Source organism: Anguilla anguilla, chromosome 17 (genome assembly GCF_013347855.1).
Source record: "Anguilla anguilla isolate fAngAng1 chromosome 17, fAngAng1.pri, whole genome shotgun sequence".
NCBI classification, from domain to species: domain Eukaryota; kingdom Metazoa; phylum Chordata; class Actinopteri; order Anguilliformes; family Anguillidae; genus Anguilla; species Anguilla anguilla.
Genome location: NC_049217.1, coordinates 22,510,252 through 22,533,689, shown reverse-complemented (window position 1 = coordinate 22,533,689; position 23,438 = coordinate 22,510,252). Strand labels below are relative to the sequence as shown.

Here is a 23,438-nt window from a genome sequence, read left to right as displayed (position 1 = left end):
ACTGACTTGGTCAGTGAGACTGCAGGTAAAATAAACAAAAAGAAGTTTAAACAACCGTCAAGATGACAGGACGTGTGGCAGTCTGCTGGGCGGCCAACTGTCAAGCCCAGCGATACGAATCCCCCGGCATGGGCGAGGGTTCGATTCCCCGCCGTCACACCTTCTGAGCTGTGATCCCTTCCCTATCAGTGACCCTCTCTGCTTTCCCCATCTGAATACTGCAAAAAAAAAAAAAACAACAGTAGGGACGGCCTGTCCGCTTTTCCTTTAGAAAACAAACGAAAACCCTCGAGACAAAGACCTGAAATTACTCCAAATTACGTTCCCAACCGCCGACCGTATTTAAACACTGAACATCACCGCCTCATTCGCTGCCTAAAACAGTGGTCACCTAGAGGACGGGTTCTGCCCGGTGACATCATGCAGGCCTTCGTCCAATGTGTGTGGGTGACAGCAGCACATAGGCTACCTGTCTGCAGCTGCCTCATGGATGTCTGAATCAAAATGGCGGTGCGTTGCTGCCATACCCTCAAAAGAATGAGACTCCTTTTGCTCACTCTGCTTTTTAAGCTGTTAAAATATAACGACTTTTTTTTTTTTTTTTACACGCACACAAGTAAATTAGGCATATTCAGCATGCATATTTTGAATGTTAATGCTCCCAAATTCGCGCCTGAAGTGTAGCATTCAGAACCCAGCTTGCATGTGAACACGGCTGACAGCCTCGCGGTGCTAGCACCAGCAACAGAACATTGTGTGAAGAATCGAGGGTCTCCCCCCCTTTCTCTCTCTCTCTCTCTCATTCTCACTCTCTCTCTGTCTCTCTCATGGGCTCTACCTCCCTCTCCATCCCTCTGTCTCTCAGCACCAGTGGGTGAGCACAGCCCTCTGGGAACAACGCCCACCTTACCTCCCTAGCAGTGGAACCCACCTCAACCATGCAGTCTTTAAAATAAATAAAGAAATACGTTTCAAAATTCAACCGTGAACCAAAACTTTCACTAAAAAGTCAAGCAGCATGCAACAGCATGCAATGCGCCCTGCCCAGGTCCCTAGGATTAATAATACATACATTTTGTGTGTGTGTGTGTGTGTGTGTGTGTGGGTATTGGTTTATATGTTGCAGGGACGTTGCATCATAGCGATGCTAATGCCAGGTGCTGGAGAAGGGGGAGGTTGTTACACAGCTCTAGACCTGTATAACAACCTCCCAACCCCCCACTCCCAACCCCCCCCCCCCCCCCCCCCCCCCCCCCCCCCACACACACACACACTTTCAACTTAATAAGATTTTTGCAGACACTTTGAAAATCCAATCAAGGAACCCATCTTACACTCGCGGTCCCATTTCAGAACCTTGACGAGCAAAAAAAAGAAAAAAAAAAAGTAACAAAGGGAGGAAAGAAAAAAGAAAAAAAAAAAAAGACGGTCATTTCAGGACACGGCAGGCCACAGCCTCCTGTCAGCCGAACGCCGCCTGCGCACGGTCGCACGAAAAATTCACATTCCACGCGGCGGACGCAGACCTGTCTCTGCGCTCGACTCCACAGACCTCGGCTCAGCACCGCAAAAATAATAATAAAAATCCATGCCATTATCTTAAACAAAGTATGCGTGTTCGGTATGCCCAGAGGGAAAAGAATAGCAGGTGTATATATATATATAACGTGGAGAAATATGATTCACTTTTTTTTTTTGCTGTATACACATTTTTATTGGAGAGAGGGGTCCCTGGAGACGCCAGTGAAAGTCGCCTCAGTCCTAACAGCTATCTCAGACAGGTGACAGCTCCGGTCTGATTCACAGTCCGCTCCGCCAGTCGTTTCCTGAGGGGAGTAATTTGGAATGCGGGAGTTCGGGCCCCCCGCTCGAAACCCCATTTATTCCCTCCGGAGAGTCGCTTCAGATATTAACTGTCAGCCCTTTTCCCGCGAAAAGCTCCCGCGAGTTCGCGCCCCGCGCCTCCAGGACCGCCGCGCGGTAGCGTGCCGACCGCGATCTGCGCCGCTTCGCTCACCCCTGAGGCTTCGCTAACCCCTAAAATTGGTTTGACGCCGCCACGCGCTGTCAGGGATTTGACTCGTCTAATTGGAACGCCCTGCTTTTTTTGGGGGCGGGGGGCGGGGTGGGGGGGGGTCTTTTTTGGCTGTGGAGAGCTAAGGCCATCAGATCGGTTCAAACGCTCAGGCGATTGACGGGACAAGGTGGCTCCGCCCATTCCCAGGTTCTTTAAGCCTCTGACATGGGGTTGCAGCCCCTCCCCTTTTTTGGCGACCTCAGTTCGGTGCCGCTCACAGGAGGGGGGGGGCAGTTAAAGGTGTTTATTTGCCCGTCTCCTGGTTTTTAAAGGCAGTGTGCGCACGCCCACCGGGTTTGCTCTGCATCCCTCACGCTCTGCGTTGCATTGCTGGCCGTCATCTGGCAGCTCTCTTCCCACAATGCATCTGTCAACCCCCCCCCCCCATCGCAGGACGCCCCCGAGGCCCAGGTACAGAGCCAAGGCAGGCGCTGGCTCAGTTCACAGGTGGGACAGGACATGGGGGGAGGACAATACTGCCACCCTGCCCCATCCCTGTTAGTTTTTCTGATAGTGAGGTGGCAGAGGTGCACATTTAAAACCATCTTTCCTGGAACCTTGAACCTCTCCACATGCCATTTTTTGTTTATACCAGCATGTACAAATGTGATCAGAGAACAACACAAACCAGTGGCACCAAATTAATCAAAGGCTATGACTTTCACACACGGGTCACAGTCCCGTCCCCATTGCCCCTTCCGCCCCGCCCCCCCGCCCCGGTACAGCAAAGTGCAGCAGAACTGGAGTATTTTAGCAAAATTACCAGCCGCTCACAACATCGTTATTCTTCTTCACCGTGCCATTGACAGCTCTGGAGCTGCAGTTATCGGACCTCCACCATCACAGACAGAGTTGGCGATGAGTGCCGGCCTCGGCTCAACAGACTCCGCTTCCCACGGGCAGCCAATCAGGGCAGTGAGAGCAGCCCTGCATGTTGACACTTAAAAGATGACAGGTAGGGGGGGGCACGGATGGGATGGGGGGGGGGGGAGGGCGGGCGTACGCTGTATTAACACAGACTCACTGTCCTCCTGGCCTGCTTAGCACAGGCATCGTTTCCCGGTTATTAGTCCCCCTATAAGAGGTCAGCGCCCCAGTGGGATCTGAGCCAGACGGCCTTCAGGTTGGACCAACGACTAGCCGCTCCGCACGCCTCACGAGAGAGAGGTACACAGTAAAGTCCCAACTACCTGTTCAGAAACGCACGGCAGTCCAACCAGGCTAACTGGACTCCAAGCGGAGCCTTGATTTCCTGTGCTTTTTTTGGCACTTAAATATTTGGGGTTTTTTTTTTTTTTTTTTTTTTTTTTGGAGGGGGCGGCTAGTTCTCGCACTTTTTATGTGACTCGTTCGGTTCCTGGAAGAGCGAGGTCTCGACGCTGTCTCTCGCTGACAAAGGGCCCCTGGGGAGCTGCCAAGGAGGCCGGCCCCGAGCCCGTCTGTGCCCACAATTACGCGCCTGGGGGGCTGAAATTTCTTAATTGGAGGAAAAGATGTTTTTTGTTTTGTTTTGTTTTTTTTAATCCCAACTTCAAGTCAGGCATCCCATAAAATTATCAGCCATGCTTTTTTTTGGGTTTTTTCAGAAACCAAAGGCATTCTTTCTCAGTTTTTTCGGACTTTCTTCTTAGGGCACTCTCATCGGCCGCCATATAAGTACTGTACCACTAAGTTGCTATTAATTATTGCGTGTTGTATTAGTCGTCATACCATGTAGCCTATGATAAAGTAAATTATAAAGTTAAAATATCAGCACACAACCACGCCATGATGAGACACACCTCAGCGACAATCATCCGGTCTTACCGCAGAATGGCCCAAAATACGCAAATTGAACAAAACGTTCACTTTCTCGAGGTCCCCTGTCCTTACCGTACACTTCAACGACAGCGAGAGAAACGGCAACCTTCCCACCGGTAAGCACGACACGACCCTCGTCGCCGAACCAGGCCTAGCTTATGAATGATTCTGCAAATGACATTTTAAAACGAGCATGTCCCGTTATCCAGTATTTTGGCGTGACAGGCAAAAATACTAATCGAGTTGGTGTGAATAAGACGAATGACATCTTCGCTGCCTCCTTTATTCGCGAGACCGCGGCGGCGCACGTACGCCAGGGTCAGAGCGGCGAGGGAAGCGACTAGTATTCGGCCGACGCCGCGCGGACCATCGAGGACTCGGAAAAATAGGTCAGTCCATTACACTTAAAACTCCGTTTGACCGACTGTGTCCATTTCACCGACTGCATGAAGATACAGGCCGACACGTTCACAAATATAAAACACAAAATCGACAAGCATAGCACAGTCTGTACGAAAATGAACAATAATCTGGCGTGTCTGTATATCATAAACCCAGCACACGGTCGAGAGAAAGATATGGAAGTCTCGGAGGCCGGTTTACCTCAGGAAAAATCCCGTGAATGTGGTCGAGGTGTCCTCTACTTTTTTTCCTTCTTGGGGGTAAACTTTCCGTTCAGTCTGTGTGCGAATTCCTTCTGTGGTAAACCACCCAGCAAACGAGGTCCTTTTCTGTGTCTTGAAAAGTCCGTAACCTTCGAGGTTACAGGGGGAAAATGTCGCAAACACGGACAGGTTGTTTTAAATTAGGTGTCGAGTAAAGCAGTCGATTGTTTGACCATTGTCGAAATAAAATTCTGCAACAGAACTTAAAAAGAAACCAAGAGTGCATGCAAAAGGGAGACTCGGGCGAATCTCAGCGACGGTTCCTCCTCAAACAGATAACGAATAAAAAAGATGTTTGTTTCCAGCAGGAAAAAATATTATTTTTCGCATTCAGAAACCCGTTTTAAATGTAAACGCTCAAATACTATCTGTAGTTTTGATACAGGCAGAAATTACGAGAATATTTTGACGTGTGGGTGCCAAATGTACCAAAATCACGATTTATTCTCGGTTTCAAGGTGCATCGCTTATTGGCAACGCTAGTCAAGTGAGGGGGGGTTCAGTTGGGTGGTCGTCCTCGAGGGAGTGAGAAAGGGTGCGCTGAGCGATAGAGAGCGATGTCGGAAGTGGGGTCCCCTTCTTAGCTTCGTTTCCAGATGCAAGTCAGGCCAGTTGTTTTCCAGCGGTGTTTATCTGGCCTCTCGTTTTCGCTCTCTGCCTCTCGCTCTTTTCCCTGCTCGCCGTCGCCCGAAAGGAGACGGTGAGTGGTGCGGTGGTCTCCCTGCGGCCGTCTGAACACAGACAGCACCCGGACCCGAGCCTGCCCGTGTCTCCCTCTCGTCGCGCGCAGCGGACTAGCCCCGACGCTGCCAGCTCAGCGCATGCTTGCTGCTCCGCCCATCCACCATGGGCAGTCCTCGGCTCCCCTCCAACGCTCTCTCTCTCTCTCTCTCTCTCTCTCTCTCTCTCTCTCTCGCTCTCTCTCTCTCTCTCACTCTCACTCCCTCGCCCCTATACCTCCTGGCCTGTACACATTACGTCCACATTGTGAGACTGTCTTTTCTCTTTTTCACAAACCAAAAACCACATCACATCCCAGCTTACACAACTCATCTCTCTTGTGAGCTTTTGCACATCACGGTGGAGTTTTTTTTGTTCGTTGTGATGTCCAGAGCTCAACATTAAACAGGAAATTGTTGGCCTTCTTTTTTTTCTTCTTCTTCCTAGGTCATGTTTGGTATTATTAAATATGCCCCTTCCTTCCTTCACTTATCTCCCCCCACCTTCCAACCCTAAACAGCAACTCCCAACTGTTTTCCCAGTGCTATATTTTCAAAAAAAAAAAAAAGGTACTGCACTTACCACTGGGGTGGTGCCCTATAGGTACGTACAATGTGGCTCCTAGCCATGGGTTTAATAATTAATTAGTACTATTTTTCCTGTAAAAGGTACTTATAACTACCCAAAGAACATTATTGTACCTTTCAGGGTGAATTGAAAAGGGAAATGTATTTCTTAAAGGACAAAAATGTACTTCCACTATACCTTTATTCATGAGAGCGTAGGCCTGTTAATGAAGGTTTAGAAAGCAACAGTATTTTGTATGTATATGTTTGCATTTCATTAATTAGACATTTATAAACCTACAGATGTATTTCCACTGTAATGTATTATTTTATACTAAATACAGTGCCTTGCACAAAATGCTCATCCTAGGGTTTATGTGCATGTTTGATATAGATACTACATGACAGCCCATTTTAGACAAGCTTTCAGGCAATGCGTTAAGTGTTAAACAACTACTACATTTCAGCCCGGGTTTGTGGATGGATAATGGTGTGAAACATTAACTGTTTCATTTAGGTAGACGGGACAGGTCAGGGGTTCTTGAAATAATAAAGAATTTTATTTATAACGCCCTTTCCCTAAAAGCCGCTACAAAGCATCAGATACAGCAAAGCAAAGCCATGACCAGGACATACGAGCAACAAAACGAAGCCACACAACAGGGCACGTACGAGCAGTCAGAATACAGACAAAAGCGACAAGCAACAAACGCACAGAGCAGCTGAAAGCAGGATGAGCAACAAAGCCTCGGCAACATTAAAGAGGGATGAAAGGGTCTGGAAGCCGCTGGTTTTAAAGTACAGGTTATCAGGGAGTTATCTCTTTTCCCAACCCTTCCCCTTTGTCATATGCGTACTCAGAAAAAAATCTTAGTTATCAAAGTTTTACCATTTAACATACTCTTTGCGTTAAATAATGTATGATCTTCAGTCTCTTTTTTTTATGACCAAGAGGGAAGTTTGGATGACTGTTGCATGCTTTGTAGTCACAACTTATAACACGATAATGTGTTTAGTATAACGTAAGAGGTGTAGCAATGACATTTGAAAAAAGTGCAAGTCATTATATTGGTGAAAATGAAATATGGCACAATTAAGCAGTGTTTCACATTATACAGTACGTGTCAGTTGTTACAAAATCTGTCATTTTCAGTAGTTTGTTGTAGTTCAGTAGTGGGGAAAGAAATTAATTTATGCCATTGCTTTTTTCAAATCCTTGTTTTGGATTTTATGTTTTAACACACTGGTTCACAAACTGGAATTCTGAGACCAATGGGGGTGCATGATGGAGTCACAGGGGGGTCCCAACAAAATATAAAACATTTTCACTTCTAAAACAATTTTATATTTTATTTATGTTTTTAATACTTCATTTTTTTATACTATCAAATAAAAGACTGTTTTTTTTAGTCTGGTGTCTGGCGATTAGTCTGCATATACATGGTAATAATATTTGTTTTATACTAAGTACATGTCTGATGTAGACCCTCAGTGTGTGACGTGATTTAAACATCACATCGGGCACGGTGGCATAGTGGTTAGCACTGTTGCCTCGCAAGAAGGAGGTTCCGGGTTCGAATCCGGGTCCGACCGGATCCTCTCTGCGTGGAGTTTGCATGTTCTCCCCGTGTTCGCGTGGGTTTACTCCGGGTACTCCGGTTTCCTCCCACACTCAAAGACATGCATGTTAGGTGCGCTCCTGCAGTTGCCCTTGGCAGACTGGTCCCCGGGTGCTGCACTGTGGCTGCCCACTGCTCCTAAGTAACTAAGGATGGGTCAAATGCAGAGGACAAATTGCCCAACGGGGTTCAATAAAAGTATATCTGTAAAGGTGTTCTGTGAAGATAATAATAAATGGCCATTTTATTCAGGTGGGGGGTCCTCAGCCGGAAAGTGGTGACTTTCAAAGGCCGAGCAGCTTAATACGGAAACTCTGTCTTAAGATACACATTTACTTTATTTATTTTAAGAAATAGTTGAGCAATGCCAATGCAGTTGGGGACATGCTGTGCTTGTAGTTCAACAGTTAACCACTAGAGAGCAGAGAGATTGCCAAGGGGGGAACAAAACAAAAAAAAACCTGTGCCGTCCTCCTGTGTGATCTGGCCTTCTGTTGTACACACAATCCTCCTCGTCAACACATAGAAAGAATCACATATTTTTGTACAGCCCCCTTTTCCCATTGAAGTTAGCTGAACTAGAAGTAGAGCTATAGGTGGGATTCAAGGTCATGTACTAAAGTGTCAAGAGGAGAAGAGAGTTTTGTTTAAAGTAGAATACTTCTTTTTATTAAGTGTCCTGCTAAAGTACAGGCCCCTTTTTTTCATGTAAGTTAGTTGAACCAGAAGTAGAACTACGGGTAAGATTACAGAGTTCTGCTTCCTGGTTCACTTCCAAATGGGCCAATCCGTGAAGCACGCTACATGGGGTCGTGCTACTGAAGCCTTGTGGAAAAAAAAAAGACTTCTGTTAGTTAACCGGAACCAGCCCCTGGAGGGCATTGGGAATTTTCAAACCATGTAACTGCTCTGCCCTGTCTGTGTTATGCATTAGCTTTGCACGCTGCAGTTTGAAATCCCCATTTAGTGGCTCAAACGGAACTGGCCTTTTTTTTCATATTGTTCTGTAAATTCTTATTCTGTTAATGTGAGGCTTGATTTAGTCATGTGCTTTTTCAATGAGCAATTCCAGTTATGTGAGTCTCAGGTGTAGTACTCCTCAGCAACACATTCTGTGCCATACAGTTTCCCCTGCGTATTAATTTATGGCTTGATCACACCCCCGCCATGACCTAGGCTCACCCAACCTCCTCCCTCTTGTACCCCACCCCCATCAATCAAACTAAACTTCTTATTGGAAAGCACTATTTTGTCATCCATAAGCACCCTATAGAATATTGTACAAAACCAATTGCCTTCCCACAGTGCAATTCCCATATCTCCCTTAGTATGCTTTGGTAAAAGCATTGCAATCATTTTTAAAATTATTTTCAAAAGCTTATTTAATAAATGAAAGCAGTGGTACAAACTATATTTTCAAGGTCGCGAGCACTATATGCTATATGCCTTTTAAAGGGATAGTTCACTCTCTGGGCTTTTTAAAAATATAATTTCCAGCTTTACAATGTTAAGTACCAGAGTATTCTGGGGTTTGTAGTCTATTAAAAGAAAATATGCCAACTCTAAAACAGCATGTATAATGATGTTATGTTTCCAGTACAGGTTCATTTTATATTGTGCTGGCAGCACTTACATTCTAAGTTCTTAAGCAGTGGAAGCTCTTCACTCATGTACTCATGTTGTAATGTTGATATAAGAAGGTGTGCCGCAGTTTCGTTGAACACAGGTGTCAGGTTGCATGCCGCACACAATAGTTCCAACTGAAAATAAGATTAAACACTATTTTTTTTGAAGAGGAATCGGATAATATACACACATACAACCTTTGGAGGCATAACATGACTGTACAAGTCGCTTTGGAGTTACCTGAAGTGTCTTTTCTTGCTTTAGACCACAAACCACCTCATGCCTCAGTCATTGTAAAGCCAGCAGGTTGTCAGGAACTTCTTTAAATATATAGAATATCACTCGTATTGCACATAAACTGTTTTGGTGTTTTACTGAAAACATTAAAACACCAAAACTGAAAATAATGAGTTAGGGTTTTTTTAGAAAGAAATCGAACTGTCCCTTTCTATGTGCAGTGACTGCAGAGCAACCTGTCGCAGGTTCCAAGTGATCCTTAAGCATACAACAGTATCCTGTCGACCGTTTAGAGCCATACTGATTCAGTTGAGTTGACTAGTACCGTATGTAACGTTTAGGATTGTTATAAACTGTATACTTACTTACAGTTTGTTTAACCAAATTGGGTAATAAACACTTTTTTTTGGGTGCTGCCAAGTGATTCATCCTGCACAGGCAGGGGTGTTAAATTCTAGTCCTTGAGGGCCACCTCCTCCAACACAATAATCACAGAGCTCAGCTAGTGGATTGCACAACGAGAATTATCAGTGGTCGGAAGAATACGTTCAGGAGAAGAACGTGTGCTTTTCCAAGGACAGGGGACGTTGCGCAACAAGTTAGGCTCCTGCCCATGATCGACCATAAATTTGGTGATGAAAGTAGGCTTTAAAAAAAAACTATTTTGGAGAATCGATACTTTTTTTCATGACACATGTCCTCCAAATGTTTCCTAAGTGTCCCAGAAAAGAGAGAATTCTTTTAAATTGCGTGTGTTGTTTGAAAAACAAGTTTGAGATCAGTTGGGCCTGGTGATGCTTCAGACCAACGCGCAGAAAGAAATGAGGACTTCATGTGCGCCAAGTGTTTACAAACCTTTCCTGCCAAACGCTGCTAGAAGCACTTCAAAAAGTCTTGCGTCTTAGGCTTCAGATGTGGTGACAAATGTGCCAAGTTGGCAACACTGTATTTGACTTCCCACAGATTAAGCTGGTTTTGGGACCCCTGTTATATAACAGTTTGCTCTTATCCCATAACTTCCTATATAACATCTATTAAAGAGCTGGCTTTTCTCAATAGTTGCAGAAGCAGATAATAATGCAAGCTGAACAGAAATTACACACAAAACTTCAATTATTATTGACCTTTTTTTTAAATTGGAGAAGACAAATGACTTGCTTTTATAGTTTATGAGTTTATCTTGGCCAACAGCTGCCATGCAGAAATCTTGTTTTAGGCAAGGGTGATTAATTATGTTTATGTTATCCACCTAATTATGTATTGCATCAAAGACATAAACATTCACACATCAAACATAAAACATAAGCTTCTGAGCTACCCTTTCTATTGTTTTATTTTTTAAATGCATTTCTCTGTACATTTGGTCAATTTCCTGGGGGGTGGTAAATCGCAGAGACTTCAAACTTGGCGCACTCTTCACAAATGTGTGAAATAAAGACATGAAATATCACCTCAATCGGCCACATGGGGGCACTATAATCAAAGTTCACAATAATACCCCATTTAAAGGTCACAATTCTCACACCCTTTGTCAAATTCTCACCAAATTTGGTGTGAGTATGCCCTGGAACCACATGTACACGCATGCCAAAGATAATGAATGTCTGCCATTTTAGATTTTTTTCTGATTTACTTAATATGTGAGTGTTTTTTTTAGCTAAGGCTTTTTTGTTTCTTGAATGATCTGCACTAAACGTGGTACTTATCATTAGTATACCAACTATATCGGACAATAACTTTGAAAGCTGTGAGCCAATTAATTTTAGATTTGGTGTGGCCTTTCACATAAATGGCCATAACTCACTGACCACTGATCCAACTGCTCCAAGACTTCACATAGATGTTGGTGAGAGGCCACTGAGCATGCCTGGCAAAGTATTTTCATATTTGACCAGAGGGGGCACCATAAATCTTACAAAGTATGATTTTACTTACATACTTCTCTATTATGGATGATAGAGTTTCATGGAATTCAGTACATGCAGTCCAGGACCCTATATGAGCCTAAATTTTATGTGTGGTTGACATTTATGAAAGTGGAAATGGCTTATCCCATAATAACCTATTTCCCATAAACATTCATAGTTTTTTATTGCTTAACAGCATCTGTGGTTGGCAGTCCCTTCAACCAAGCGCAACCGCACCAAATATTGCCTTAATCGGCCAAATGGTGGTGCTATAATCAAAAGTTACACAGTTGCCCCTTTAGCGTATGACTGTATCTCCAATACCCATAGTCCAATTCACAACAATTTTGGTCAGCATATTTGTAGTAGGGAATTGTACATGGATGCCAAAGATAATGAAAGTCCACCATAATTAACTTTTCACTAATTAGCACAATATGCTAAGCTTTTTCCATGATGGCCTTTTTGCACAAAACATGGTACTAAGCATTAGGGTACCTAACCATACTTGGTAACTGTAAGCCAACTACATCGGACAATAACTATGGGAGCTGTGAGCCAACGAATTTCAGATTGGGTGTCGTCTATCTCATTAATGGTTGTAACTCACCATTCATCCAATTCTCACAAAACATGCACTGATTTACTACCAGGTTATTGTTCTCAATAAACCCCACAGTAACCAATTTCCCATAGACATCCATTGTTTTACAGGAAACATGCTTGTCATTTCTGCAGAATGTGAATCCTCGCTTAACCACATGCTATATTGCTTTAATATTCATAAATTTCTTATGTGCTTGAGTTCCTTTGGGCCTTTACTGACTTGAACCCCTCGATTGGTGCTTGTGGTTGTATTTATGTAACTTATTAAGGAAATTACTAATTTGTTTCAATTGGTCAATGAAAGATGGTGCAACTGGTAGCCTATTCTTCATTTCCATATTCTGTGCTTCTGTTCATTTCTAGATTCTGTGGATGCTTGTAATGTAGGTAGGGTTAGGTATAGCTAACTTACTAACTTTTTGCAGCAATCGGCAGGTCTCCATACACCCCCCACCCAAACGGGGAGACTGCCCGAAGGGTACAACCCCCCCCCCCCCCCTTCCCTCCCTCCCGGCTGCGCACCCTGGAGTGTCTTCAGACCACCCACTGAGTTGACAGGCTACCACCCCCGAAGCGAAGCAGTGTGCATTCTTTGCCTCACATCACGTCAAACCAGACTTTTTTTTCTCTCTTTTTTTTTCATCAAATGGATTCTGGAGGAGTGGGTTAAACGATAACAGATCATTGTAGCCACAAATCATTGTAGCTTAACTATCTCTACGTGCTTTAACATACCGCAGCAAAACATAATATCTGGCTTTATGCACGGGTTGTACTCAGAAAAAAAGCCTTAAGTAATAAAATAACTGCAGGCTAGCTAAACAGAACGCACACCGTTTGATCGTGGTAGCATTTGTCACTTTTGATTCCAATTTGGCTATCTTGCGGGCAACTACGGCAATCTAATTCTTTATTTCCATGCGTGCTTTAATCTTTAAATAAAGAATTGAAATACGACGTCTGCCCTGTCTAGCGACCCATGTGGCAGCGTCCTTTTAGCCAATTAAAATCATGCAAAATAAGAATATCTACATGCGGCTTGTAGCATAGCCGCCTATAATACGTTTCCGGGTGTAACCTACTATTACCGCTCCCATTTTGTGACTGTTTGTGTGTGCAACTCCGCTCCAACAGGGCAGGAGCGGGCGATTAGGTAACTCGGTCTCTTTCCCCTCCTACTTTCATACACCCAAAATGGTGTACAAGTTCAGCTGTTTCAATGTCAGCTTCCCCTCCCTGCACCCCCGCCCCCCCGAGTTGTTGCTGTTTTTCAACCCCTGCCAACTCGTCAGCTGATCCCGCCCGTTCACTTCGTAGTGGCGAATGAAGACAAGAGCGCACGCCCTTACACAAGCTTACTCAACGACTCATTCACATTTCCTCCGCGTCTATGTAGATTGAAAATAAAAGATTATGCTATTTTAAAAATATTTTTTATATAAATAGATCAAATGCCATACACCCCACGCATTATGTTGTAGCCTACGATCGTTCATTGGTCGATGTTCAACACAACTTTTGTAAATTATTTCCTCCCGCGAGCTACTATTTTATGCATCACAAAATTAGTTTTCTTAGCGCTCGTAAATCTCATACTTGCCCCCCCTTCCCAAACCTGGTTTAAATAGTCCTTTGTTTACATGCAATCCCTTACTCTGCGGAAGGAGGCATTCGTAGTGCTGTGTGATTCCAACCAGCTGTTTCCCGCCTTGAAAGACATCCGATCAGCTGCAAATACACACGTACATGCAGAAAGAGAGAGAGAGAGGGAGGGAGACGGAGAGCGCCACACGCACATCGAGGGAACCCCATCAGCTGGAAGTAGAGTAACATTACAACTCGGAACACTTGGCTATATACATATGCACAGACGAGCAAAAAATATATCAGGAATTTTCGTTGTTGGGGAAAAACAAAACATTACACTACAGGACGGATCCGACGGATTTGCACGCACAAGAGGGGAGTGAGCAGCAACAACAGAAAATTACAACAATAATAAAGGAAGAAACGAGGATTCAAAACTGGAGAGAAAAGCATGGAGTATTTCATGGTACCAGCACAGAAGGTGCCTTCCTTACAACATTTTAGGAAAACGGAGAAAGAAGTGATCGGGGGTCTTTGTAGGTGTGTATGCGCTGATTTGTGGCACCCTTTAAAGATGAGCCATTTTTGTTAATTACCTGCGTATTGTGCTTTTCTTACCAGCAACAGCGGTGTTGGTCTGCCAACGTGCTTGATTGGATTTGTATGTTATTGTGTACACCAGTATACCCCTGGAGTGGGACCGATATAACTGTGGTTAAGACTGGGTTAATTGTACTAATTAGATGCTGCACTGTTTGCTACTATTAGGGGACACGATGTATTACCGTTACCATGTCAATTTCTTTGTGAAATCGATACATTTTGTGTGTAACAAACATAAACCACGTGGTCTGATCCTACACCACGCTGTTGCCCCGTCGCAAGGCTCCAGGGGGAAGCTGTTTGATCATATCTTTTTCCAAAAATACAATCTTGTACCTCGCAGGTTTTTCTTCATTTTTGAATTAATTACAAAAACCAATAGGGGCTTAGACGAGCCTCTTCCACGTGCTGCGTGGTAATGTTGCAACTGCTATTAGTCCGAGCATTGTGGCTTCGGGATTACTGTTTCGCTAAACGGGGTTGAACGGGCTGAAGTTCTTGTGGGCAAATGCGGCCATGCTTGTGGCGTTTGCAGAGTGGTGTGGGCTCGTGCGTCGTCTCGCTTTTCACATCCTGTTTATTTCCACCTAGAATTTGATTTCGCGGTGGGGGAAAATCACATAAACGCTGTGCGTACGGTTAGGAAATTCCGCAAATGTGGGTTTTCCTTGGTTTTTATTTCGGCGTGCGCGCCGTGTTGCACTGCGTCCATTATCCCCGCAGCTCTGCCATGCTGCCGCATGGACAGGCGTAGAGGAAGCCGAGTCGCATTGTTCTAATGGCGGAGAGCTCGACTGTGATATTTTTTTTTTTTTTTTAAGCGCAAATGCAGAATTGTCTAACTGATCTTAAGCTACGGACACTTGTTTTTTCCCCAATCGATTCCGTGCGAGGTTATGGTATTTGGCAACCGAGAGGTAATTATAAAGTGGTCTTTTAATGAAAAGGGGGTGTGTATTGTAAAACAGGCCCGTCAATGCGTCTGCAACCTCTCCTCTGGAAGGAGGCGGAGGGATCGGAGGCCATTCAAGTGCACGCAGTCTGGGAAACGTAGTCCCTCACTTGAATGTAGCGAATGGGATCTTGGGAATTGGAGGATATTAGGGGACCTGGCGATCAAGTCAAAATAACTTGGTATTATAAATAAGCGATCGTTTCGATTGAGTGCTTTTTTAAAATAATATAATTTAAATTCGTTAATTCGACTACCAGAACTATCTGCCTTCATGTGAACGATATGTCCATGTACTACACAACCCCCCCGCAGAAGTGTACGTCTCAGCTGACAAAGAACAAGTGACAAAGGGCAATGGACCGACCTGAAGCAAACGATTCGGATAATTTTGTTATGCAGCCGGATATTGTAAATTGCATGCAAGTAGTGCTTATGCCCTACTTATCTTAAGATATATGTGTAACGCCAAGCACATTATTCAACATCCTAAATATAAGATAACAGTTTATTGAATAAGAATTCATTAGTTACCTTGAGGTATTTTCTTATTGTGTGCAGTTTTTTTTTTTTTTTTTTTGCGTCAATGGTTGCATTTATGCATGCTCTTCTGAAAGAATAGTTATACACCAATAGCAGTGGCAAGAAATACAATGTAACAATTTTAGATTTTTAGCCTACGAATAGTTTGGCCAACATTCTTTGTCTCAAAATTATAAAATCTCAGATTTAAGGAACTACCTGGCTTTGTTCTCAAGCTGTTTAGTGTTTAGTGCACCTGAGAAAATGACAGCTTTGCCTCCCATGCGCTCAGAATGGGTGCTTTGTTCTGTCTGATGTCGACACCTGACCTGGATTGGCAGTTTATTCTGAATATGTGGCCTACAGTTTCCCTGTGAAGATTTCTTGAAATCTAATTTAGTTCACCAGAACCCCTGGTGCATGTCTCCCATGAGATCCTCTGTGATTCTGCTGCAGGGAAGGGGGTTCACTGTTCCACTCTGGTAAATATACGGCTAAAAGCACAGCACGTGTAAAGAACTCTGCTTCTGCTAAGAATTGAACTGAAACGACGAAACCAATCCACATCGTCAGATCAAACAACCACCCATTTTCAATTTCCCTCTTGAATTCCACTGATCTTCCCATTCTGAATTACTGGACAAAACGCTGACATCTCACAGGTAGCGTTGCGGGTTATGTTTTGTCTTGAGTGTTTCTGAGAGAGAGAGAGAGAGAGAGAGAGAGGGACAACTTGCCAGAGAAAAATCGGTTGTGAAACACTGTGGTATTTGCCGAGGGTGACAGGCGGCCCGTTCTGGCTGCGGAACTCGCAGTTCTGGGCGCTATAAAACGTCCTTTGGTTGTGGAACTGGATCCCGGTCGGTGCTGATTGGATGGATCCCGGTCGGTGCTGATTGGATGGATCCCGGTCGGTGCTGATTGGATGGATCCCGGTCGGTGCTGATTGGATGGATGGCCCGGCAGTCCGCCGCACGAGCAGCCGCTCCGTTCAGTCGCTGCGCTCGTGGTCCAGATGCGCAGACGCCATTGCAGTCTGCGCAGCTCGGCCGGGCGACTGCAGGGGGGGAGGAAGCGGCGGCGAGGGGCTCCCACGTGTTTCCTGGGACGTTCCCGCTAGCCACTGTTCCGAATCGACAGAGGTCGTTGCCGGGATGGGACAGGCTTTTTACAAATTATCGACATCTCAAATTTCAGTTGTGAGGGGGTTGGGCCAAAGCAGCGAAAGAAGCCATGTGCACAAACTTAATAAATTGTTAGTGTGGGCCCCCAGTTTCATCCCAGTAAACAAGGTGGTTCTAGTCTTTACTCTTTACATCAGCAAGTTGCCCTTCACCTGTGTTTTCGTGCTGGTGCCAACATGGCTGTTTTACAGCCATTTTTCCCCAGCTGTGTTTATTTCATTGCTCTGCGGCTGTAAGGCACAGATCCCTGGGATTGAAAGCTCTGACCTGTGGAATGCTGTCAGTTTCTCTTCCTCCGCCCCCCTCCCCCCATCTCTGTTCCTCTCTCTCTCTCTTTCTCTTTCTCTCCTTGTTGGTGTGGAATGTCCAATTAGTCATGTTTATTCCAATAGGGAAGTGCTGCTACCTTTTTGGACTGTACGGTTGTGCCACCCCCCACCCACTCGCATCGAAGGGAATTTAGATTTTTCAGAAGAAAGTAACCTTCCTGCGTAGAGTGTAACTGCAGGGCTTCAGCCGGGAGAAGACGTGACTCACACAGCATCAGTTCGCCATTTGTCCTGGGGGTGATTATCCTTAATGATCCTGCTTCCTGCCTTCTGCAGGTGGGGAGGGGTGAAGGGGGGGGTTGCTTGCTGTGGCCCCTGTATGTAGGCTGCGAGGAAGCAACCACCCCACCCCCCCCCCCCCCCCAAGTCCCCCTCCCCCTTTTTTGTGTGGAGGTCTGGAGCATTGTTCCCCATGTTTGCTCTGAAAACAGCTGAGCATTCACTGATAAGAAGCTAGCTGTTTGGGGCTAACGGCTAATGCCATGGTGCTGATCTCCCATGAGAGGTTTGCATCCAATTAATATACAAGCTTCGTACTGTCTTACCATATATTCCACTGTCATCACCACCACTGTCCCCAGACTCTGCCCATTATAGACTCGTGTACGTGCGCGCGCGCACACACACTCTCTCACACACACACACACACACACACAGATAGATAGATGTAATTTCGGGTCTGTGTAATGTGTCCCTTTTAAAAACATTTCTCCAAAAAGAAATGCCAATGAGCACGGCGCTGGGTTTCTCTCTGTCATCGTTTGAAAGCGAGTTCGATAAACGCGCAGAGGAAAGTCCTCGTTTTTTTGTGACGCAGAGCGTTCCGTGACTCTGAGCGGGGACTGGAACTCCGGGACGCTGGATCGGAACTCCAGGGCGTTCTGCGGCGTGATGTAACCGTGCTGCAGACCGCGATTGGGGGATTTACCGTGAAACCAGGGGCACTGTACGCCGCTCATGTTTCTGCAGAGAACTTTCCACTTGTTACTCACCGCTCTGGGGAAAAAAAAAAAAAACACATGAGTGAAAGTGCTTGTTTTGCCTCACAAAGCCCCGTCTGCTGGTGTTTGGGCAGTCTCAGGGGAAACGCGTCTCTGCTTCCGCTTTCATTTTGTGTGTGCAGCCTGGTGTTCTGAGAAGAGCGTTTTTTTTTTTTTTTTGCACACGTTCTCGGTTTGTGTCGGGCAGTGGCACTGGAGGCGCGGCCTGTCTACGCAACATTCCGCACTGATCAGCATCTCTGCATGTGATTAAAGTGGAATTCACTCTTAGTTAAAACAGGAAGTCGGCGTCTGACTTCCTGCGTCTGACTTCCTGTTTTTGGCTGTAGTTGATTTTAACCTGGACTCCTTTGTGTGTCCCCCCCCCCTCGGTAGTCTGGCTAACATCCCCCTGACCCCGGAGACCGCGCGCGACCAGGAGCGGCGTATCCGCCGCGAGATCGCCAACAGCAACGAGCGGCGGCGCATGCAGAGCATCAACGCCGGCTTCCAGTCCCTCAAGACCCTCATCCCGCACAGCGACGGGGAGAAGCTCAGCAAGGTGGGGCCCTCACACCGTACTGCGTGCGTGCGTGCGTGCGTGCGTGCGTGCGTGCGTGCGTGCGTGCGTGTTTGTGTTTCGTATGTATGCCGACCCACCAAGCTGTAATACATGCATACCCGCCATCCAAATACAGACGGGTGACAAATTAAAGGAAAAAACCTGAATAAGTGAGTGGAGCTTCAGTCACAAAGACTGCTCAGCTGGCCAGCGTTTCAGTACGAACAGTGACTAAAGTGGCATCTGCATTTAGATCTATGGGAAAGACCTCGGCGAGTAGGGTCGGACATTGTGGAGGGAAGCTGACATTCGATGACCGTGATGCTTGTGCACTAGTGTGACATGTAAGGAAGGGCAGCTCTTGCTCAGGCGACTGGGAATGTCAATGCAGGGTGTGATCAGACCGTAAGCAAGAGCAGTCTTTCGACAACTACAGAGAGGATGTTATAGTAGGGTTGCAGTGCATAAACCCCTCATTACAAAGATTTTAGGACCCAATTGAAATCAAAACAACAAATGATGGAATATCTTTTGGAAGAATGGTGTTCCATCCCTCCAGTAGAGTTTAGAATCTATGCCATGGCACACCTTACTAAGACGCTCACTGTTGGCTTTTCCTTTAATTTATCATTCATCTATATACGTTTATTTAAATATATAAATTGAATTCCCCCTCCCCCCCCACAGGCGGCCATTTTGCAGCAGACGGCGGAGTACATCTTCTCCCTGGAGCAGGAGAAGACCCGGCTACTGCAGCAGAACACACAACTCAAGCGCTTCATCCAGGTAAGACGTGTGACACGCCGTCCCCCCCACCCCCCCATCCCACCGTGTGGTGGCCCCCCTGCTCACTGGGAGGGTATGTCAGGGTTTCAGTGGTCCTTGGAAGATCCTTGAAATTATCCAGGTTTGCATAAATAAAATCACACGCTTCCATCTTGACATAAAGGGTGTACTATGCTTTGTTGGCGGAAAGATTTCTGGCGATCATCTTCTGGTCCATGCTCTGCATGATAAGATATTCCTTTAGAACAGGGATCTGAAGCAACCTGGGAGGGCTGCAGTGTTTGATGGTTTTTGGTGTGTTCCTGCACTGAAGTGCTTAACTTGCCGTTGATTGGCCAAAGAGTCCGCACGTCTACATACCGCGGTCCACGATTGGCTGCTGACTGGAAGGAGAACGCAGAAACCTGCTGACTCTGCAGCCTGTAGAACCTGACCTTGGGCCCGGCTCCACATCAGGCTCTGAATGGCTGGGGTTTGGATGGGGGCTGAGACCTGGTCCTGAGAGGGATTATACTGCACTGCTGTAGTCTCCCTCCCTAGGTCAGTTTCACTCTCTCTCTCTCTATCGCTCACTCTCTCGCTCCCCCCCTCCCCGTCTTTCTCTCCGGCAGGAGTTCAGCGGCTCCTCGCCGAAGAGGAGGCGCACGGAGGAGAAGGACGAGGGGATCGGGTCCCCGGACATCCTGGAGGAGGAGAAGGTGGAGGACATTCGGCGAGAGATGATCGAGCTCCGGCAGCAGCTGGACAAGGAGCGCTCGGTCCGCATGATGCTGGAGGACCAGGTGAGGGGGGGGGGGGGGGGGTTCAGTGTATGTGGTGCTGGAGTACCAGGGCAAGGCGGGTCATGGGGGGTTCAGGAGAGGGGGGAGGGGAGTGTTCAGTGTATGTGGTGCTGGACCACCAGGTGAGGATGAGGGAGGGGTCATGGCTAAGGGAGGGGGCTGCACTGGGGTTTGATGATCCAGAACAAATGGGAAAGAGGGGAGAGGTGACAAACGGGTCAGTGGGTGGTGAGGGGGAGGTGTGGTTGGGGCCAAACGACTGTTTTAGCAATGCTGCTCAGATTCAGATCTCTGAGGGGAGAACATCGAGGCATTTGGAGAGGAGTAAGCCGTCCTGTTTTTAGGACGGTCGCGTTTCATGTTTCCCCTGCGATCTCCATCCTGCCCAGGGGCTAAGCCCGGAGCTGAGAGCTCTCGTCTTTCCACACCTGCCATCTTGACGTGGTATTTCAGGTGATTTCTGAGTGACTGAGCGCAGGACGGGCTCTTTGCCTCGGCTCAGTGCATAACCCAAGCAGGTGTGCGGTGTGGGTTAGCCCGGGGCTAGGACGGGGCTGTAGAACGTAAGCAGGTGTGTGTGTGGATCTGTTCAGGTGTGCTGCACATTTTAATGTGATACAGCCAGCCTGCTAATGACTCCACAATCGGAAAAGAATCGTATTAAACAAAAAGAAAGGAAGAAGAAAGAAATGAATATCCAGCAAAGTGTGATCAGAGAGAAATGCTCGTCCAGGCTCTTGTTGATGTTCTCCCCTGCTGCTCTCTCTGGAGAAGGCACGGCAGGTCGTTCTCAGTGCGCTGAGCTGAGCTGCCTCCAAATCAAGGCTTCCCCAGCGAAACTGGCTGAATTTATTTTTATTACGTTTCATACTTCTGTGAATCTGAATTTCCTTTTTTGGTGAACTTTTCAGCTTATGGGCTGCGTGCGTGCGTGCGTGCGTGTGTGTGTGTGTGTGTGTGCGTGTGTGTGTACTGGGTGTGTGTCTATTGCAACATTGAACATTTAAATCCAGGTGAGGTACTGCAGTTAAATCAAAAACCTTTTCTATGTCCAGCTTTAATGAATGGTTAGCATGTAATATGAAACGTAATCACTGTGTGTGTGTGTGTGTGTGTGTGTGTGTGTGTGTGTTCGTGTGCGTGTGCAGATCCGGTCTCTGGACGCTCACCTGTACCCTGAGAAGCTGAAGGTGATTGCGCAGCAGGTGCAGGAGCAGCATGCGCAGACGCAGTCTCTGCTCCGACTGCAGCAGCAGCACGAACAGCTGGAGAGGGAGTCCTCCCGCAGCCCAAAGGTAACGCACACGCACACACGCGCACACACACACACACACACACACGCACACACACACACCATACACACACGCACGCACACACACACACGCACGCACACACACACACCACACACACACGCACCATACACACACACACACCACACACACACGCACCATACACACACACACACACACACACGCACGCACCATACACACACACACACACACACACACACACACACATACACACACGCACGCACCATACACACACACACACACATGCACGCACCATACACACACACACACGCACACACACATACACACACACACACACACGCACATGCACGCACCATACACACACGCACACGCAAATAAAAGCAACAGGCTCTCATTGCAAGCCTGGCTCATGTCCACCAGTGTGGGATCCCGACCACAGCAACTGAACAGTCACATTTACAAGCACTTGCACTGCGCTGAACTGTCAGAGCAGTGTCGCATCTGTCCACTAGAGGGCAGTTTCTGGCACAGTGACAATGGTGTCACTAAAGTTTAAGGACTCATTTCCCCTGCCTCCTTACCTTTGGCAAGCTACTTTTATCACAGCCTTGTAACAGTTGTCTTTTCTTCCAGGAAGTCTTATTGTCTTATTTTTTAAAAAAAAGGTATTTCTTTATTGTGCTGTCCTCCTTGCCAGATCTCCCCTGTAAAATAGATTCTGTTTCTCAATGGGATTTTCTTGGGGGGGAAAAAAAAAACTTAAGTATGACGGCTCCTCCTTGCTCCCCCGCCAGGTGCTAGCCCCTGCCACTCCCCCAGCCCCCACCCACCACGCTACGGTCATCGTTCCCGCGCCAGCCTTGCCGCCGCAGCCCCATCACGTCACCGTGGTAACCATGGGCCCGACCTCCGTCATCAACACAGTGTCCACGTCACGCCAGAACCTGGACACCATCGTGCAGGTGTGTGTGTCTGTCTGTGTGTGTGTGTGTGTGTGTGTGTGTGTGTGGAAAACTGTCAGGCAGCCCAACTTTGCAGAACGGGGGGGCCTAGTGTGTTTTTTGATAATAAAAATGTTAAATAATTTTTGTATGTTATTATACATAATTATGCAAAGATTAAAAGCAATGAGGTGCTTTCAGTCTAAACTAAAACTATGTCACAGACTCTCAGCCACGCCCACAGAATCCTGGGCGTGTCATTGGTTAGTTTTAGGAACCCGCTGCGTTGTTGGCGTCCCCTTGCGCACCAGGTGGCGCTGCTGCGTTTTGACCGCGCTCTCTGTCTCTCTGTCGCCCTCCCCCATTGGCCCAGGCCATCCAGCACATCGAGGGCACGCAGGAGAAAGTGGGCGGGGCCGAGGACGAGCAGCGCCGGGCGGTGATCGTCACGCCGAGCCGGCTGCCGCAGGAGTCCGCCGACTCGGACACCGGCTCTGAGGACCCAGAGGACTGTACACTGCCCTGATCCCGCCTGCCAGGGAGCGGGAGGGAGGGAGGGAGGGAGGGAGGGAGGGAGGGAGGGAGGGAGGGAGGGAGGGAGGGACTCCCATGCACATACACATACACACACGTACACATACACACACATAAACACATACACACACGTACACACACACACATAAACACATACACACACACACATACAGACATGCACACACACATACACACATACAGACATGCACACACACCTACACATACACACACATACAGACAAACACGCATGCACATACACATACACACACATACAGACATGCACACACACGTACACATACACACACATACACATACACACACACGTACACATACACACACATACAGACATGCACACACACGTACACATACACACACATACAGACATGCACACACACGTACACATACACACATATACACACACGCATGCACATACACATATACACACATGTACACACGCATGCACATACACACACGCACACACACACATACAGACATGCACACACACGCATGCACATACACACATACACACATGTACACACGCATGCACATACACACGCACACACACACATACAGACATGCACA

The 23,438-nt window shown here is 46.8% G+C and overlaps 2 protein-coding genes across 2 annotated transcripts in view; one reads left to right on the top strand and one right to left on the bottom strand.

Annotated features, from left to right (window-relative positions):
• The window catches only part of glis2b (GLIS family zinc finger 2b), a 37,719-nt gene extending 32,331 nt beyond the window's left edge, over positions 1 to 5,388 (bottom strand). The window contains exon 1 of the mRNA XM_035398750.1: positions 4,481 to 5,388. The gene's annotated coding sequence lies outside the window, so the exon portion shown is untranslated. The remainder of the gene's footprint in view (positions 1 to 4,480) is intronic.
• Positions 5,389 to 13,228: 7,840 nt separating this feature from the next.
• Positions 13,229 to 22,884, top strand: tfap4 (transcription factor AP-4 (activating enhancer binding protein 4)). The gene is made up of 7 exons (XM_035398764.1): positions 13,229 to 13,950; positions 18,377 to 18,542; positions 19,230 to 19,328; positions 19,940 to 20,110; positions 21,259 to 21,405; positions 22,176 to 22,343; positions 22,696 to 22,884. Exons 1-7 carry the CDS (start codon positions 13,862 to 13,864, stop codon positions 22,846 to 22,848), a joined length of 993 nt encoding a protein of 330 aa, XP_035254655.1. The 5' UTR covers positions 13,229 to 13,861; the 3' UTR covers positions 22,849 to 22,884.
• Positions 22,885 to 23,438: the final 554 nt, after the last annotated feature.